The sequence below is a fragment of the Macaca thibetana genome, chromosome 4, assembly GCF_024542745.1.
Source record: "Macaca thibetana thibetana isolate TM-01 chromosome 4, ASM2454274v1, whole genome shotgun sequence".
NCBI lineage: Eukaryota > Metazoa > Chordata > Mammalia > Primates > Cercopithecidae > Macaca > Macaca thibetana.
Genome location: NC_065581.1, coordinates 81,300,259 through 81,321,186, shown reverse-complemented (window position 1 = coordinate 81,321,186; position 20,928 = coordinate 81,300,259). Strand labels below are relative to the sequence as shown.

Below are 20,928 nucleotides of genomic sequence, written 5' to 3'. Positions count from 1 at the left end.
GCATGTATATAGACAGGCACATATAATAAGCTGTCATTTCTGTGGACCCTAATGTGTTTCTTTCATTATATAATATGTCATTATTTTTTAGATTAAATGAAAAGTATCCAGTCCTTTATGAAGACTTCATTAAATGTTATCTAGTCCTCCTTGCTTTCCAATTAAAATAAATTATTTTAAAGTAGATTAAACTTTACTTGGACCAGGAGATTGGGGTGGAGTAGAGCTTTAGGCAGAGTCAGGGGCTTAGAAAGCTGAATGTTTATTGCAAAAAGTTTACACACTCATGTGCATGTAAGTAATTTTTCAATCAGTACAGTGTAGAAGCACTATCATATGAAGGAGTCTGGAAAAAAGAGAAGGGGAGAGCTTTGTGCACAAGAGGACTGGTTATTACTAATTGAAAGTCTGAAGACATACATATATATATATATATTTTTTTTTTTTTTTTGAGATAGTGTCTCACTCTTCACTCAGGCTGGAGTGCAGTGGCACGATCCTGGCTCACTGCAACCATCTGCCTCCCGGGTTCAAGCAGTTCTCCCACTTCAGCCTCCTGAGTAGCTGGGACCACAGGTGTGTACCACCATGCCCGGCTAATTTTTGTATTTTTTTAGTAGAGACAGGGTGTCACCCTGTTGGCCATGGCTGGTCTGGAACTCCTGACCTCAAGTGATCCACCTGCCTTGGCCTCCCAAAGTGCTGGGATTACAGGCATGAGCCATCGTACCCAGCCCTGAAGATATATTTCTAATGAATGTAAGAGAATTTCTGTAAATAAACCAATAGGTAATTAGACAATATACTTTAAAATTTTTTATCAGATAATCTAGGGATGTAAAATTTGAAATTAATTTGTGCTTCTGTACATTTGATTCAATCTGGAGATATGCTATAAGTATCTCTGAAATCTTGACAAATGTAGCATAATCTAAGTTTATGCATTAAATTGCTTTATTTTACATATATTTGTGACCTTATATATGTTTCAAAATTTTTACTGTTTTATTTTTATAGATTTAGGGGGTAGAAGTGCAGATTTCTTACAGGCATATATTGCATAGTGGTGAAGTCTGGCCTTTTAGGGTAACCACTACCCAAATAATGAACGCTGTACCTGGTAGGTAATTTTTTAGCCCTCACTGCCTCCCACCCTGCCACCTTTTATAGTCTCCAGTGTCTGTTATTCCAGTCTGTATATACATATGTACTCATTGTTTAGCTCCCACTTATAAGTGAGAACATGTGGAGTTTTACTTTGTTTCTGAGTTATTTCACTTGGGATAATGGCCTCCAGTTCCATCCATGTTGCTTTAAAACATGCTTTTATTCTCTTCTATGGATGAATAGTGTGTGTTTGTTTGTGTGTGTGTGTGTGTCTTTTTGATACAATATATTTTCCTTTCAATCCTAGTAGTGGAATTGCTGGATGAAATGGTTCTCTTTTTAGGTCTCGAGAAATGTCCATACTGTTTTCCATAATGATTTTACTAATTTGTACTCCCACCGACAGTATACAAGTGTTCCCTTTTCTCCACATCCTCACTAACATCTGCTGTTTATTAACTTTCTAATAACCCTTATGACTGGTGTAAGATGGTACCTCAGTGTGGTTTTAATTTGCATTTATTCGGTGATTAGTGATGTTGAGCATTTTTTCATATTTTTTGGCCACTTGTATGTCTTTTGAAAAATGTGTGTTCATGTCCTTTGCCCACTTTTTAATGGGGTTATTTAAGTCCCATTTGTTTATTTTTGGTTTTGTTGCATTTGCTTTTGGGGAGTTGGACATAAATCCTTTCCTGGGCCAGTGTTCAGAAGAGTTTTTCTTAGAAATTTTTCTAGGATTTTTATAGTTTCAGGTCTTAGATCTTTAATGCATCTTGAGTTTATTTTTATATAAGGTGAGAAGTGTGAGTTCAGTTTCATTCTTTTGCACATGACAGTCCATTTTTCCCAGCACTGTTTATTGAATAGGGTGTCCTTTCCCTAGTGTATATTTTTGTTGACTTTGTCCAAGATCAGTTGATTGTAGGCATGTGGCTTAATTTCTGGGTTCTCTATTCTGTTACATTGATCTATGTGTCTATTTTTATCAGTACCATGCTGTTTTGGCTGCTATAGCCTTGTAGTACAATTTGAAGTCAGGTAATGTGATACCTCCAACTTTGTTCTTTTTGCTTAGGACTGCTTTGGCTATTCGGCGTCTTTTTTGGTTCCATATGAATTATAGGGTTGGTTTTTCTAATTCTGTAAAAAGTGACTTTGGTAATTTGATAGGAATTGAATTGAATTTGTAGATAGCTTTGGACAGTATGGTCTTTTTAACTATACTGATCCTTCCAGTCTATGCACGTGGGATGTTTTTCCATTTGTTTGTGTCACGGTTTTCTTTATCAGTGTTTTGTAGTTCTCCTGGTACACATCCTTCACCTTCTTGCTTAAATGTATTCCTAGGTAGTTCTTGACTTGGTCCTCAGCGAGATTGTTATTGTTATATAGAAATGCTACTGATTTCTGTAGATTGTGTCCTGAAACTTTACTGAATTCATTTATTAAATCTAAGAGTTTTTTGGTGGAAAATATGTCTTAATAGGTTAAGGAAATGGAAGGGATTCTGAAGAGAAGATATCCCAATTCTTTACCTGCTTTAATATTGGCTGCATCAGCAGCTGGTGATACAGTGGATAAAAATACAGTAGAATTTATGGAGAAAAGGATAAAAAAACTAGAAGCTGATCTGGAGGGCAAAGATGAAGAAGCAAAGAAAAGCCTTCGTACCATGGAACAACAGTTTCAGAAAATGAAGGTAAGTGCTAAGTAGCCTCAGAGATAAATAAAGGTCAGAGATGGACAATGGGGGCTGGCATTTCTTAGGATCTCACTTTAACAAATAGCTATAAACATTCTTTCCCATGAAACCTTTACCACTGGTATCAATAGGTGCAAAAGAAACCAAGTCCATCCTATTTTGGTGTCCTCTTTCAGTAACTTTTCTTTTTATTTCTGACAGAATAATCAAACACAAGATAATCTTTACATCACCTCTCTCAATATTAGAATTAGTGGAAATTAAGTCATGAAAAAGCAGAATAAAACACACTTGATATGTATTCAGTACAAAAGGAAAAAAGAAATTACCATGTTTGAAAATATTTTCACTGAAATTTATCTAGAGAAGGGTAAGGGAATAAGACAGAAGTATGCACTTTAGGAACAGCGGGTAGGGGAGCATCTTCCAGAAATGTCTTACTTTCTGAGTTTTCCATTATTTTGTGAAACAGGAATGAATCAGAAAATACAACTGCTAGAACAGACCAAGTATGAAACAGGACATATTTAATTTACTTTAAAAAAAATTTTGTAGACCAATAACAGTTATAGATTATTTTTAAAAATTTGTTGAGCACATGGTTTCTGTCAGGAATTCATGCTAGATACTTTCATAAATATCTCTGTTCATCTTGCATAATCCTTCCAAACACCTGTGAGGAGTAGATATTGTTAACACTATTTTGCAGATGAGGGAGCTGAGATGTTCTAGGAAGTTCATCTCAATTCTCCACAGATTTATATCTTGAGAAAAGCGACAAATGAAAGAACATTAGATTCCAGAAAAAGTAGAAGGTTGATAACCGGGAAATAATACAGTGGCCTGGTAATTAAGGTCACATCAAGGAGGTTGGGTTTCTTCCATTCCACCCACTTTTACACATAGATAGATAGACGGATGGATGGATGGATGGATGGATGGATGGATGGATGGATGGATGGATGGATGGATGGATGGATGGATGGATGGATGGATGGATGGATGGATGGATGGATGGATGGATGGATGGATGGATGGATGGATGGATGGATGGATGGATAGATGGATAGATAGATAGATAGATAGATAGATAGATAGATAGATAGATAGATAGATAGATAGAGATAGACAGATAGATACAGAGATATAGAGATACAGATCCCTGATAACATGCTGGTATCAATTACCAGCATGGAGTCTAGCAAACAATTAATGATTGTAATTATTATTAGTGTTCCACCAACCAAATAAGACTCTCAGGTATAAACTCCAACCCCCTACTCCACTTTTATTTATCTAAATCGAAACACTCTGTTTCTTTTTGCAGCCGCCTGCCCCATCCCACTCCTGCCTTTGCTTACTATTTGCCTCTTCCCCTTTTCATTTCTGATTCCCTGTATATACCAAGCATTCGACCAGCTTTGCATATGCTCTTCCTACTTCCCAAACATCCCTGACTCCACCTAACCCCAAATTAACACTCATCTCTCAAGACCGAACATAAATGTGCTGTCTCTGTGTAGTCTTCCCACCTTCTGTCAAGCCTCCAGACACTTAGGGCAGCCTCGCCTCCTCTGCACTGACTGCACTATGTTCACAGGCCCATTATTGCACTTATGGGACATTGTAGCTGCTGCCATGTTGCTCTCCTCACCAAGCTGTGAGCTATTTGAAAATAAGAACTGAGTCTTTTTGTTGCTAGAACCTGCATATTGCCTGGCATAAGGTCATAGCTCGGTAAATACCCATTGAATGAATGAGCAAACACTGCTGGTGCCTCTCTCCGTAGGAGAAATTATTTATTTCATTTGCTGAACACTAAACAAAATATTAAAGCTCCAGTATACAAATTCCAGGCCATTTTACTCTCTATGAAATTAATAAATTGATGTTAGAAAGTTGAAAATGTGCTGTTTCCCAAAGACTTCAGTGCCCCCAGTTGTTTTACTGTTTATCCTCAAAGAGTGTGCTGACAGTTTTTATGGAAAAGACTGCATAATAATAGGTTTTGTTGTAAGGTTTAAAATAAATTTTGCAGTGTGTAAGAAAATAGGTAAGTTAATATTTATGAAGCAACTTATCAATTATTAAATTACATAACATATGTCAAGAATACATAATGTTATGCCCTGAAAGAATAGGACTTCAATACCTTTGACTCACTCAAGAAACAGAATTGTAGACATCAGACTGTATAATGAGTACCTGAATAAAGGAGTAGGTAGAACCCAGTAGTGTGCAGGGCTTCAGCAACTAATGAAACGTTTAACAAGTGTTTGGGATTACATGGATTCTTTCCTTCAGATTCAGTATGAACAAAGACTAGAGCAGCAGGACCAGCTACTTGCCTGCAAATTGAATCAACATGACTCTCCGAGAATTAAAGCACTGGAGAAGGAACTTGATGACATTAAGGAAGCCCATCAGATCACTGTAAGAAACCTTGAAGCCGAAATAGACATTCTTAAACATCAGAATGCTGAATTAGACGTCAAGAAAAATGATAAAGATGATAAAGATTTTCAGTCTATAGAATTCCAGGTGGAACAGGCTCATGCGAAAGCTAAATTAGTAAGACTCAATGAAGAACTGGCTGCAAAAAAGAGAGAAATACAAGACCTTTCAAAAACTGTGGAGAGGCTTCAGAAAGAAAGAAGAATGATGCTATCAAATCAGAACTCTAAGGGCAGAGAGGAAATGTCTGCCAAAAGGGCAAAGAAAGATGTTTTGCACTCAAGTAAAGGGAATGCTAACTCCTTCTCTGGAACCCTGGACAGCAAGCTTTACCAACCACATACTTTCACTGATTCCCATGTTTCAGAAGTTTTACAAGAAAACTACAGATTAAAAAATGAGCTAGAGGGATTAATTTCAGAGAAGAATGAGCTGAAGGTGAAATCTGAAGCAGCAATCAATCAATTTGAAAACTCCATGAGAAGGTAAAATGTTAAATTATAAATATTTGTAAAAATAAAAAGATAAAAATTGAAAAATTATAAGATATATTTCCTCCAGATAATTAGTTTGACCCAGAACTGAATTCATAAGTGAATATTAATAAATTATATTACATTGCTGAGCATATATCTGTTTCAGGATAGGGTCTTCTACCTGCTGGTGGCCCAAATTCTGATGTACCTGAACCTCTGTGTCAACCCAAATTGTGTCCTTGGGCTCGCCAGTCTTGCCTTTTGGCGTGTACCCATATGATATTAATAAGCTGACTCACTGGGCTCTTCTAGCAAAGGAATGTCATAGTTCATTATTGCTATAGGCAGATTGCTTTCAGAAAACAGTTATTGTTAAAGCTAGTTGGCAGTCTAAAAGGAAAAGGTCCTCTTTTCAAAAATCACTTTTCAAATTGACCTTGTGATCACATCCATTCATGCCTTAAGGAACTTTATACTCATCCATTTCCTTCTCACAATCTCCATTTGCTATCCACTGTCTCTTTCCTCTGAGTCTTTTGACATCCTCAGATCTTTTTTTCACCTGATCAAATTCCAATCCCGTCTTTCAGTACCCGTTTTTCACAAGTAGTCTTTTATTTCTATCTCACTTCCTCTTAAATATGGCTTTCATCATCACCCCTTTTAAACCTGGTCTCAATAATGACCTTTCCCAGGCCAGTGGCATTTTCTCCATCCTCATTTTCTTCAACAGTGTTGACCACACTACTTCTCCTGAAATGCCTTCCTCCCTTAACCTCTGTGACTTGGCAGTTCTGACCAAAACTCCTTTTCTGTTTCTTTTTCTAAATTCTGACCCTTCTTCCTTCTCCATCCCCAAAAATCTGGCTTTCTACCAGCATTGAGCTCTTGGTTTTCTGTTCATTCTCTGTTCTTTCTCCATTGCTAAACTTACCCATTCTTATGGTTTCTATGAACCATGACTTGTAGATTTACTTTTAAAGTTTGTTCTCTTTGCTGAGTTCAGATGTGAAACCTGGAACTATTTATTGGATTGCTTCTCTTGGAATCACCAATACCTCAAGTTTCCTTTTTTTAGCTGTAAATTAGTTCCTCTTCCCAAGCTCCCCTTCCCTGTCTATATTTATTTTAATTACCAGGCCAGCTTTATCTCTGTTATTTCTTGGGTATAAATGTTTCCCGTTTTCCATTCTTCCTTACTTTAATAAACCAGTGCTGCCATTATACAATTTTCCCACTCCAATCTTCCTTCTTTTTTTAACCTTCCCCAGTCATCTTGCTTAAAAATCATTCATATTCTTTTTTTTTTTTTTTTTTTTTTTTTGAGACGGAGTCTCGCTCTGTCACCCAGGCTGGAGTGCAGTGGCCGGATCTCAGCTCACTGCAAGCTCCGCCTCCCGGGTTCACGCCATTCTCCTGCCTCAGCCTCCCGAGTAGCTGGGACTACAGGCGCCCGCCACCTCGCCCGGCTAGTTTTTTGTATTTTTTTAGTAGAGACGGGGTTTCACCGTGTTAACCAGGATGGTCTCGATCTCCCGACCTCGTGATCCGCCCGTCTCGGCCTCCCAAAGTGCTGGGATTACAGGCTTGAGCCACCGCGCCCGGCCCATTCATATTCTTTAAATACTCATACACCTGGGTCATTCTGCTCTCCAGTGACTCCCAACTTCCTTTAATATCAAGACTAAATTTCTCTGCCTGGCATCTCAAGTCTCATCACTATTCTAATACTACTGTACTTACCTAATCTGTCACATTTCCTCATGCCTTTTGCTCATTCTTGTTATAAGTACTACCTTCACATAACATTTCATGGAACTTCCCAGGAAATTGCCTTCTCCTACCCCTAACTCCTACAAAACTTACTAATATGTACCAAGAAAGGATTAATCATACCCAGCCTTGTAGTTCCTTGAGAACTGCTGTAAGATTATGCTTCTTTGCATCCCCACAGCAGTGTGCTGTAGGAGCAGAAGGAGCATGGGAAACACCCAACAAATGCTTATTGACTGGCAGCTATGGCAGTGAGTGAGTCATGTTGTTACCATATGGCAGTCATATTGCTACCAAATGGAAACCTTGTTTCTTAAGTCCTGAATATTATGATAGTAGCATGAAACTGTTTAATAACCACATTCTTTCCAGGAAAGAATTTTAAATTCAGGTTTTCCTATGAATTTTCCTGTACATCATATAAAATTTGTTAATATTGTCAATCTGTTTCTTAGATAAGTCTGGACCTGAGAAGTGAAGAATAAACTTTTCTAGCCCCATATTTCGACTTTTTACTATCATTCAGTTATATGTGCTTTAATTTAGGTTTTTATTCTTTTCCTAGGACCCTAATCACACTGTTTCCATGGAGATATATTCATATGGTGAAATAAGCAATGGTTAAATTTGTCTGTAGTTGGGAAGCACCATATTAATATAGCAGTTTACTAAAATACATGCTTTAAGTTAAATCCTGTTATTTTCAAAGTCTTTCCAGTAAGAGAGAAAATGTTTATCTGTAGAAAGTGTATCAAATCTTTATTTATAATTTTAACCATTTACTGAACTGCCTCTGAATAAATTTTATCACAGAGACAAATGAATAGTCTCTCACACTTACAGTCCAAATTACTTAATTGCATATTTCAAGCATAATATGTCCTGAGAATTACCATAAAGATTGTCTCATTCTCACAACATGCAACTAGCCCTGGAGTCTCATGCATGGATTGAAAATTGGTTAATGCTGCCTACAAGGCATTGAAGATTCTAAAGGGAACAGCTGTGATTTTCCAGTGAAGCATCTGGGCAAGAAATCTGAGTTTATCTTAAAAGATCAAATGTCAAGTGCTTTACTTTAAATTCAGACAGTTATTTTGGAACCCTAGATTCCCTCAGAAGGTATAGCCTCAGGTTGGGGATAAAGTGGAGATATATCACTATTTCTTCACGTTTGCCCTTATAAAATTCAGTTAATAATAGCTCATGGATTGGTCCTAAGAACTCGTAGGCAGTAATGTATAAAGCACCTAACACGGTACAGTTAATATTGGTGCCCATTTTCCCTTTTCTTAATTTCCAGGTTTCTTACACTGTTTTTGTGCTAAGTCTGAATTAGAGGTTGAAGAGCTGCTTTTATGTGTGGTTTTCTTTCATTTGCTCTGTAGGGTCAAGGAAGATACTGCAGCATACATTGCATCCCTCAAAGCATCTCATCAGAGAGAAATAGAGAAACTCCTTTGCCAAAATGCAGTAGAAAATTCTTCTTCCAAAGTAACTGAACTAAATCGTAAAATAGCAACTCAAGAGGTAGATGACAAATCTGTTGTATCTTTTGACTTGAATAAATTTGTTTTGACTTTAATGAGATTAAAGTTAACATTGTTTTATTTGGAAATGTTTTAACTTTTTCATCTTGGTGATAGAAATGGGAAACTATTATTGGCCTGATTTCTTTTTTAAAGAAGAAAATATTATATATTTAATTTTTTTAAAGAAGATAATACTATGTATTTAATTTTTTACTTTAAAACTATACCATATAAATGTTTTTTATAGTTTTGTCCCTATACTTCTCAAATAAGTCTTTCTCTAAATTTGTTGTCACAGGTAGTGAGGTATATGTCTAACATGATTAGGACCGTAGTACTTGAACTTGGATGTTGAACTGAGTCTCTAAGTCCCAGCTGACAGTTATCCTTAGACATTCTTCCTGCCCCATGATCTTTTATTTATTGAACAAATGATTCAGATCAATAGACAATCAGGCACTGGAATAAAATAATGAACAGAGAGATACACAGTTCTCGCTCTGATGGAGCATAGTCTTCTAAGAATTATTAAAGGGAATGCTGCCAACTCATCAGCATTTCCTCAAATAAATGTGTGTTTCTTTTTGAATAATAGGTATATCTACTTAGAATATCTATGAGCCTATCTTCTGTACTGTTTGTCTCTTATAAAAATAGCGTTAAAATAGGACTTTTATCTACAATCTACTTTCAAATGGTATATCCAAGAAAATGAAAAGGTGGCAAATCAGCCACCTTTTGGGTTATCAAGTTGAAAAATATATGAATGTTTATTGTGTTCATCTTGTCTGTAGGTTTCAATTTTAAGAAGGAAGCTCAGGGAGAAAAACATCAAGAAAGAATTATCTCACCAAGTATAATTATTTAATACCATCTTAATTAAAAATAAATTCCTCAATTGGGGAAGTTTGAATATGGACTGGCTATTGATACTAAGAAATTACTATAAATTTTCATAGGTATAAAATGTTATGGTTTTGTGAGAAATGCCCTTATTCTAAAGAGATGTATGTTGAAGCATTTGAAGGTTTTGTTTGAGACAGTCTCTTTGTGTCACCCAGGCTGTCTTAGCTCACTGCAACCTCTGCCTCCTAGGTTCAAGCGATTCTCCTGCCTTAGCCTTCCAAGTAGCTGGGATTACAGGTGTGCACCACCATGCCTGGCTAATTTTTATATTTTTGGTAGAGATGGGGTTTCACCATGTTGGCCAGGGTGGTCTCAAACTTCTGACCTCAAGTGATCTGCCCACTTTGGCCTCCCAAAGTGACATTTGAAGTATTTAGGGGCAAAATGTAATGAAGTCTGTAACTGAACTTCAGATCACTGAGAAAAAAAAGGACTGTTTGACTACATTAATGAAAAATACTTAAAGTGCCTTTCGAAAGTAACAATCCATACAGCCTTACAGAGAACCTCTCTGGCCTTATCCTCCATAGGAATAGGGTGTCAGAAGGCAACTGTAAGCATTCTATCAAGTGATTTTGTAGTAAGGAATAGTCTGGGAGAGGTGGGAAAGGTAGTATAATGATGCCGTAGTGCCATAAATGTTATTTTCCCAGAGTTATAAAAGTAATATTGTAAAATTGAGTTAAAGAGAAGTCAGCATAGTCTGATCATTAAAAGTACAGCATTAGAGATAAGATAAATTTTTCACAATTTCTCTTAGTTTCTTAATGAAAGTATCTGTACATGTATTTCAGTTTACCTAAAAATATGAGACTGACATTATTTCACAGATATTATGAGGCTTGTGTTATATTTAATCAATAGTTCTTAAATAAAAACTATCACACTTAACTACAGAGTATAAAGATAGTGTTGTCTACCTTTTTCCAAATGTGTAGACTTTCTAGAGCTTTATTTTAAAAGGACTTTTTCTAGTCATGAAAAATGTTCATGTTTATTTTCCCCCCTTTTATTGATATATAATGATTTAGATATTTATGGGATACATGTGAATGTTTGCTACATGCAAAGAATGTGTAATAATCAAGTCAGGGTAACTGGGATTTCTGTCACCTTGAGCATTCATTTTTATGTCTTGGTATCACTTCAAACCCTCTCTTCTAGTTACCTTGAAATACACATAATATTGTTGCTAAGTATAGTCACTCTGGTCTGCTATTAAACATTAGAACTTATTTCATCTATCTAACTGTATGTTTGTACCCATAACCAACCTCTCTTCATCCTTCCCAACCCCCCACTCCCATCTCTGGTATCTGTTGTTCTATTCTCTGTGTTCATAGATCAAGTTTTTTAGCTGTCATATGTGAGTGAGAACATGCAGTATTTTTCTGTGCCTAGCTTACTTAACATAATGACCTTCAATTCCATCCATTTTGCTACATATGACATTATTTCCTTCTTATTTAAGGCTGAATTGTATTCCATTGGGTATATATGCCACATTTCTTTTCGTCTGTTGATGGGAACTTAGGTTGATTCCATATCTTTACTATTGTGACTAGTGCTGCAATAAACATGCAAGTGCCAGGTGTCCCTTTGATATACAAATTTCTTTTCCTTTGGATAGATACCCAGTAGTGGGATTGCTGGATAATACAGTAATTTTGGTTTTAGTTTTTTGAGAACTCTCTATAATTTTTTTCCATAGTAGTTGTACTAACTTACATTCCCACCAACAGTATATAAGTTTCCTTTTGTGAGTTGGCTTTCTTATATTTTTCAGATAGTGTTCAAGGAGGAGCTTTATTAACTCAGCACTTCTAACAATTTCCTAGGTACTTATAAGACATTTCCAAAGTCAAGTTAATGAGCTGCAGAGTAAACAAGAGTCTCTTGTAGTTTCTCAAGTTCGAGAAGAAATTCTACAGAAAGAGGTAAGAAATAGCCAAAATATTGGGCTAAAATAAGTTTCAAGTTCACGAAGAAATTCTACAGAAAGAGGCAAGAAATAGCCAAAATATTGGGCTAAAATAAGTTTCTTAGGCATTTCAATCATACTCATATTTATAAATTTTTTACCTAAATGTACAAATAGACATAACCTGAAAGTATCATGTGTCAAGAAAATATTAGTAGCATGCTTATGTAAAATCTGCTTTCCCCAGATGAAGTTCAGATATTAAGTCACTAAGTTGTCTACGTTTTATTTGCTGTTGAGATTTTGTGGATAGTGGGGAAAATGGGATGGGAGATGTTTGGGTGTTCTGTTTGTTTTCTTCAGGAGACAATTGAATAGTGAAGGCCGTTTCTGTATTAAGTACTGTCAAGGAGGAAAAATAATTTTTTCCTCAACCCTCATGAGTTTTTAGTTGAGACAGACCCCATAACAAAAGACAGATTAATAAGAGAAAAACAAGTTTATTAACACGTGCAGCACACGATGCGGGAGAAACTGCAACACAAAGTAATTCAAAATGGTGGCTTAGGACTCTCCGAGTTGGTAGCTTTGAAGAGATTTGGATTAGAGATTGTGAGATCAGAGATTGGCAGAGGAAGAGAAAAACATCGATTGGAACAAGTGCAACTGAACAAATTTAAGTACATTGTCCCATATCAAATAATTGTCTTAGTGCTGAGAACAGGTCAATTCAATTAAGCAATTGTGTCTCATTTCAGGAGATATTGCAGGTGTGCTATCATCAAAGTTAGGCCTCTATATGGTGATTTAATAAGAGGCATTTCTGTGGAAACAAAAGAAAAACAAAAGTTAATGGTAGGAGTAGTCTATATACTAATTTCTGAATCCTAAGAGCAGCTAGTCAAGAGTTCTAGATGTTGATCTCAAAGCATTTTTTACAGTTTGAGTATCTAGTTATAAAGTGTGTGGCCCATGCAGCAATTGGCATGAAAATTGTCCATATATGAGCTGTTGTGGTGATTCTCTGCAGTTTATATCAAGTTATTCAGCTTCAGCTTATTAGGATTTTAGGAAAAGGGCAGTTAAATATTTTAGTGATTCCAAGCCAGGAGGGTAGGAGAAAAATTCGAAATACTAGTTTGGATAATTATTGACAGAAATCTAGACTAGATTACATGTAAATAATAAAACCCCAGAGATAAAGAACAAGGCTAGAATCTGATATCTACAAGGGTGTGTTACAGTTTTCTAATGAAGCACAGTATTTTTCTCTCTGCAGTCACCCTGATTTCTATCAGAGATAATCACAATAAGACCAATTTGTTGGCAAAAATAAGTCTAGTCTCATTAAACTTGGCTTGGTTATTTGCATAAAAAGTGCAGCAAGAATAGTGATTAATCATATAGGCTCTTTTATAAGTCCGTTTTGCTGGAACTTGTCATAAGGATTCTCAGATTGGCCCTTTATTAGCCTCTCCAGGCTAGGAATGCATGCCAAAGGCTTGTCTCAGATTTTTGCCTCCGATACCGATAGATCCAGGTAAATTCTTTTATTTTCTAGAGATCCCCCAAATATTCTAAGGCTCCTGGGCTTGCCAGGAAGTGACATTTCTTACTCATCTGTAAGGAAACCGTGTATATAAGGTACCAAGCCAGTTTTTTCCAAGGGACTTTATTGGCGTCAGAAAGTCAATGTATTTTTTGAAACTGTCTGATTATATCTGATTCGATGCACATTCTGAAATATGATATTCCAGTCAAAGCCTTGGTAATGTAACTGATGTTTCTAGTTGTGTTAAAGAGAACAGATTCTTACTGAACTTATGCAAATACTTACATAGCTATGAAAATAAGAATACTCAACTAATGGTTTCTGGAGAGAGAGAGGGAAAAGAGATAAATATTTCAATTCTGTTTACAAAAGTATAATTTACCAAATTGCTGTAAGCTATGGATAGCTTAAGAGAAAAACTTCTCTTGCAGAATATTAAAGAATCAGCAGTGTTTTAAACAAAGTCCCTAAAAAGAATTCTTCATCAGTTTATTTAGTCCCATGTAATTAATTCTTGTTCTGCTTGATGTTGGGTTAGCACTTCTATGAACCAATCATTCTTTTTATTAGAATTCTGAAAAATTAGTACCCGGCCAAATGGTATAATCTTGAAGTTATCAGAAACCTGTACTCGTCAGAGTCCTTTCCATGAATCTTTCTGAAGATAAAACACTTCGTATTTATAGTTGCTTACAAAAGCTCTTAGGAAAGTAACAGAGTAAAACAATTAACTCTCTGTGGATGACAAGACTTTAAACTTGCCATGGTTAAACATCTGATGAGAGTTCATTATAATGCACTTGATATGGAAATTTAGTTATTTTTGTGACAATACAACATTTTAAGATATTAACTAGAATTATTACTGATAACATCATACCAAGGCATACCAGATTTTTAGGAATTGTATACAACTTCTGGAACATTTGTTAATAATATATCCATACAAAAATAACTCAAAGAAGATTAAACATTGTCTTTGTCAGTGATTCCCATACAATTTATCATGTCAAATAAGCCTAATTCCTTTGAATTTATCTGGGAGAAAGAACAGATTCTTTTGAGATTTTCCAGGGCCCTCTGGAACATCCCAAAGCTAGTTTGAGGTCAAAAGAATTTAATATATAATTTGATTTGGGGAAGTTGTCAAAAATGTCAAGAAGTTTAAAACATTTGGTTAAATAGGATCACAGGTCATTATGAAACAATACTTAGTTATCCAAAGTAGATTCTAAAGGCAAATACAGAAAATCGCATAGTGAGAAGACTCAGTTTCCCTAAGTAATCAAAGAACTGATAGAGACCATAGGAAACACAGGAAGTTATTTTACTGAAACACAAAATCTTTGCTTTCTACGTAAATTAACTTAAAGGTAAAGAAAATCTTTTATAATCTCTTATCAAGAGCAGACCAGTGCTCCAAGAAAGCTTTGTTGTTTTAAAAGAGAAAACCAGTTTCTAGTTTTGTCCACTGTACTTCTGACATTAAGGCTTATTTTTAAAACCCTTATAATAAATACATTCTGTTTATCTTCTGCTCAGACACATAAGATATTCATGCATTCTAACTTTCTCTCTCCCTCTTCAAGCTTTCTATATTCATTCATTTTTTTGTTCTTCATTCTCCTTTTTCATTCTAAAACAGTCTGTCATTCTACTTTAGTCCAGATTTAATTATTCTTTTTCCTTTAACAAAAACACATCTTCATTCCTCATAACTTTGCTTACCAAAACTACGTATTATTTTTCTTGTGTATTTTGCATACAAAGTTGTTTCCCTAATCTTTAGTAGTGTTAAATATATGTATATTAGAACTTTTAATCCTTAGTAACATTAATTTCTTATGAAAACTACAAAGCAGCTATGACCTGTCATATACCAGCATTTTGTAGATTATCATTTCATGATTTCTAGAAGCATATTTTTATAGTTTTTTTTTAATGTGACAATAAGAACAGGTGATTTGTTTCTCTGTAAAAATTAAGAAGCCAAGGTAGATAATCTTACATTCAGCAACATGAGTCTATGAAACATAAGTTAGTGTTTCAGTATATTTGGAAATAATCTAGATATTCAATGAATATTTATTATTTAACTTAGCAAAACCCCAAGGATGTAAGTTATACCGAAAAGATTTGGGTAACTAATTTTTTTCTACAAACATAAAACAATCATTATTGAAGACTATAAATTTTATCCCACTAATATTTACTTAATGTACTTGTTATTAACAATTATGCTTGGATTGCTCATGAAAATTCATGAGCCATTAAACAGCTAGTCATCATCTTATTTTCCTGTTAACTATTTTTACAACACATGCATGTTAGGCAAGCAGCAAAGTTAAATACATGTTTTTCTTTTCCTGCTGTGCTTAATATACATGGAATAATGGATACTGTACTTCGACTTGCACGTTTGATTTGGGAATGAACTCCTAGGTCTTTAATTTTAAATATCTAGCAGAGATACTTTTTTGACTAGTAAACCCAGGTAGCATAAGGGTTGTATGTCTGCATTATACTTACTGTTGACAACTCTGAAGGCATGCCTATTTTTATTAAGTCAATAATGTTAAACTAATCATATACCAGAATTACCTGAGACACATGAACTTGAAAAGCATTTGGGTTAGTTTCTATATTTCTGAGAGTTTTTGGAATTCTTAATTTATGTAAGTGCTTCTTTTTCTTTAAGCCAATTAAATAGTGCTCTTTTATGAATTACTGTTGACAGTACCATCCAGAGGTAGAAAAAAATATGTATACATATATATACACACACACATAGATGTACGTAAACATAATGCAGAGATCATATAGATTTCATTTTACAGTTTTAGCCATGAGACAGGCACAATAATATAAAACTCACTAATTTTTTTTATATAGAATGAAATTTAATAAATTTCTCTAGCATACACACTTCCCCAAACCACACAGCCCTCAGAGTATCATATAATGAGTTCCTTGTCACTTGCTGACCATTTGCTTTTGCAGTTATCACTTAACTGCCTTATTCGTGTACCTAGTGCAAGGGCACTTAGTCAAGAGGATGCAATCTAAAGTATATTTCACACTTCCACTCGCGATGGCAGGTGCTTAGGACATAGATGAATTCACCTAGTAAAAGGGTTGTCTTTTTTCTTTCTTTTTTTTTTTTTTTAATTATACATTAAGTTCTAGGGTACATGAGCACAACGTGCAGGTTTGTTACATATATATATACATATGCCATGTTGGTGTGCTGCACCCATTAACTCATCATTTACATTAGGTATATCTCCTAATGCTATCCCTCCCCGCTACCCCCTCCCCACTATAGGACCCGGTGTGTGATGCTCCCCTTCCTGTGTCCAAGTGATCTCATTGTTCAGTTCCCACCTATGAGTGAGAACATGTGGTATTTGATTTTCTGTTCTTGTGATAGTTTGCTGAGAATGATGGTTTCCAGCTGCATCCATGTCCCTACAAAGGACACAAACTCATCCTTTTTTATGGCTGCATAGTATTCCATCATGTATATGTGCCACATTTTCTTAATCCAGTCTGTCACTGATGGACATTTGGGTTGATTCCAAGTCTTTGCTATTGTGAATAGTGCTGCAATAAACATACGTGTGCATGTGTCTTTATAGCAGCATGATTTATAATCCTTTGGGTATATACCCAGTAATGGGATGGCTGGATCAAATGGTATTTCTAGATCCTTGAGGAATCGCCATACTGTTTTCCACAATGGTTGAACTAGTTTAAAATCCCACCAACAGTGTAAAAGTGTTCCTGTTTCTCTACATCTTCTCCAACACCTGTTGTTTCCTGACTTTTTAATGATGGCCATTCTAACTGGTGTGACATGGTATCTCATTGTGGTTTTGATTTGCATTTCTCTGATGGCAAGTGATGATGAGCATTTTTTCATGTGTTGGCTGTATGAATATCTTCTTTTGAGAAATGTCTGTTCATATCCTTTATCCACTTTTTGATAGGGTTGTTTTTTTCTTGTAAATTTGTTTGAGTTCTTTGTAAGTTCTGGATATTAGCCCTTTGTCAAATGAGTAGATTGCAAAAATTTTCTCCCATTCTGTAGGTTGCCTGTTCACTCTGATGGTAGTTTCTTTTGCTGTGCAGAAGCTCTTTAGTTTAATTAGATCCCATTTGTCAATTTTGGCTTTTCTTGCTGTTGCTTTTGGTGTTTTAGACATGAAGTCCTTGCCCATGCCTATGTCCTGAATGATGTTACCTAGGTTTTCTTCTAGCGTTTTTATAGTATTAGGTCTAACATTTAAGTCTCTAATCCATCTTGAATTAATTTTCGTATAAGGAATAAGGAAAGGATCCAGTTTCAGCTTTCTACAATGGCTAGTCAATTTTCCCAGCATCATTTATTAAATAGGGAATCCTTTCCCCATTTCTTGTTTTTCTCAGGTTTGTCAAAGATCAGATGGCTATAGATGTGTGATATTATTTCTGAGGGCTCTGTTCTGTTCCATTGGTCTATATCTCTGTTTTGGTACCAGTACTGTGCTGTTTTGGTTACTGTAGCCTTGTAGTATAGTTTGAAGTCAGGTAGTGTGATGCCTCCAGCTTTGTTCTTTTGACTTAGGATTGTCTTGGCAATGCAGGGTCTTTTTTGGTTCCATATGAACTTTAAAGCAGTTTTTTCCAATTCTGTGAAGAAAGTCATTGGTAGCTTGATGGGGATGGCATTGAATCTATAAATTACCTTGGGCAGTATGGCCATTTTCACGATATTGATTCTTCCTATCCATGAGCATGGTATGTTCTTCCATTTGTTTGTGTCTTCTTTTATTTCACTGAGCAGTGGTTTGTAGTTCTCCTTGAAGAGGTGGTTTACATCCCTTGTAAGTTGGATTCCTAGGTATTTTATTCTCTTTGAAGCAATTGTGAATGGAAGTTCATTCCTGATTTCGCTCTCTGTCTGTTACTGGTGTATAAGAATGTTAGTGATTTTTGCACATTGATTTTCTATCCTGAGTCTTTGCTGAAGTTGCTTATCAGCTTAAGGAGATTTCGGGCCGAGATGATGGAGTTTTCTAAATATACAATCATGTCATCTGCAAACAGAGACAATTTGACTTCTTTTCCTATCTGAATACCCTTTATTTCTTTCTCTTGTCTGATTGCCCTAGCCAGAACTTCCAACACTATGTTGAATAGGAGTGGTGAAAGAGGGCATCCCTGTCTTGTGCCAGTTTTCAAAGGGAATGCTTCCAGTTTTGGCCCATTCAGTATGATATTGGCTGTGGGTTTGTCATAAATAGCTCTTATTACTTTGAGATATGTTCATTCAATACCGAATTTATTGAGAGTTTTTTAGCATCAAGGGCTGTTGAATTTTGTCAAAGGCCTTTTCTGCATGTATTGAGATAATCATATGGTTTTTGTCTTTGGTTCTGTTTATATGCTGGATTACGTTTATTGATTTGCGTATGTTGAACCAGCCTTGCATCCCAGGGATGAAGCTCACTTGATCATGTTGGATAAGCTTTTTGATGTGCTGCTGGATTCGGTTTGCCAGTATTTTATTGAGGATTTTTGCATCGGCGTTCGTCAGGGATATTGGTCTAAAATTCTCTTTTTTTGTTGTGTCTCTGCCAGGCTTTGGTATCAGGATGATGTTGGCCTCATAAAATGAGTTAGGGAGGATTCCCTGTTTTTCTGTTGATTGGAATAGTTTCAGAAGGAATGGTACCAGCTCTTCCTTGTACTTCTGGTAGAATGCGGCTGTGAATCCATCTGGTCCTGGACTTTTTTTGGTTGGTAGGCTATTAATTATTGCCTCATTTTCAGAGCCTGCTATTGGTCTATTCAGGGATTCAGCTTCTTCCTGGTTTAGTCTTGGGAGAGTGTAAGTGTCCAGGAAATTATCCATTTCTTCTAGATTTTCTAGTTTATTTGCATAGAGGTGTTTATAGTATTCTCTGATGGTAGTTTGTATTTCTGTGGGGTCGGTGGTGATATCCCCTTTATCATTTTTTATTGTGTCTGTTTGATTCTTCTCTCTCTCTTCTTTATTAGTCTTGCTAGCGGTCTATCAATTTTGTTGATCTTTTCAAAAAACCAACTCCTGGATTCATTGATTTTTTTGGAGGGTTTTTTGTGTCTCTATCTCCTTCAGTTATGCTCTGATCTTAGTTATTTCTTGCCTTCTGCTAGCTTTTGAATATGTTTGCTCTTGCTTCTCTAGTTCTTTTAATTGTGATGTTAGGGCATCAATTTTAGATCTTTGCTGCTTTCTCTTGTGGGCATTTAGTGCTCTAAATTTCCCTATGTGCGATGCTTTAAATATGTCCCAGAGATTCTGGTATGTTGTATCTTTGTTCTCATTGGTTTGAAAGAACATCTTTATTTCTGCCTTCATTTCGTTATGTACTTAGTAGTCATTCAGGAGCAGGTTGTTCAGTTTCCATGTAGTTGAGCGGTTTTGATTGAGTTTCTTAGTCCTGAGTTCTAGTTTGACTTCACTGTGGTCTGAGAGACAGTTTGTTATAATTTCTGTTCTTGTACATTTGCTGAGGAGTGCTTTACTTCCAATTATGTGGTCAATTTTGGAATAAGTGCGATGTGGTGCTGAGAAGAATGTATATTCTGTTGATTTGGGGTGGAGAGTTCTATAGATGTCTATTAGGTCCGCCTGGTGCAGAATTGAGTTCAATTCCTGGATATCCTTGTTAACTTTCTGTCTTGTTGATCTGTCTGATGTTGACAGTGGGGTGTTGAAGTCTCCCATTATTACTGTATGGGAGTCTAAGTCTCTTTGTAAGTCTCTAAGGACTTGCTTTATGAATCCGGGTGCTCCTGTATTGGGTGCATATATATTTAGGATAGTTAGCTCTTCCTGATGAATTGATCCCTTTGCCATTATGTAATGGCCTTCTTCGTCTCTTTTGATCTTTGATGGTTTTAAGTCTGTTTTATCAGAGACTAGAATTGCAACTCCTGCTTTTTTGTTGTTGTTTTCCATTTTCTTGGTAGATCTTCCTCCATGCCTTTATTTTGAGCCTATGTGTCTTCAACTTTGGTGAATATGACAATTATGTGTCTTGGAGTTGCTCTTCTCGAGGAGTATCTTTGTGGCATTCTCTGTATTTCCTGAATTTGAATGTTGGCCTGCCTTACTAGGCTGGGGAAGTTCTCCTGGATGATATCCTGCAGAGTGTTTTCCAACTTGGTTCCATTTTCCCTGTCATTTTTCAGGCACACCAATAAGACGTATATTTGGTCTTTTCACATAATCCCATAATTCTTGGAGGCTTTATTCATTTCTTTTTACTCTTTTTTCTCCACATTTATCTTCTCGCTTCATTTCATTCATTTAATCTTCAATCACTGATACTCTTTCTTCCAGTTGATCAAGTCTTTACTAAAGCTTGTGCATTTGTCACGTAGTTCTCGTGTTATGGTTTTCATCTCTATCAGTTATTTTAAGGTCTTCTCTGCATTGATTATTCTAGTTATCCCTTCATTCATTTTTTTTT

The 20,928-nt window shown here is 35.8% G+C and overlaps 1 protein-coding gene across 10 annotated transcripts in view; it reads left to right on the top strand.

Moving 5' to 3' along the window:
* Nucleotides 1-20,928, top strand: part of CEP162 (centrosomal protein 162) — a 457,088-nt gene that overhangs the window by 417,184 nt on the left and 18,976 nt on the right. For 9 of the 10 annotated variants that reach the window (XM_050788104.1, XM_050788106.1, XM_050788107.1 and 6 more), the window contains 4 exons: nucleotides 2,597-2,809; nucleotides 5,117-5,751; nucleotides 8,904-9,045; nucleotides 11,792-11,890. In XM_050788104.1, coding sequence (XP_050644061.1) covers nucleotides 2,597-2,809; nucleotides 5,117-5,751; nucleotides 8,904-9,045; nucleotides 11,792-11,890 — 1,089 coding nt within the window. The remainder of the gene's footprint in view (nucleotides 1-2,596; nucleotides 2,810-5,116; nucleotides 5,752-8,903; nucleotides 9,046-11,791; nucleotides 11,891-20,928) is intronic. The other variant, XM_050788101.1, reaches the window with a different exon arrangement.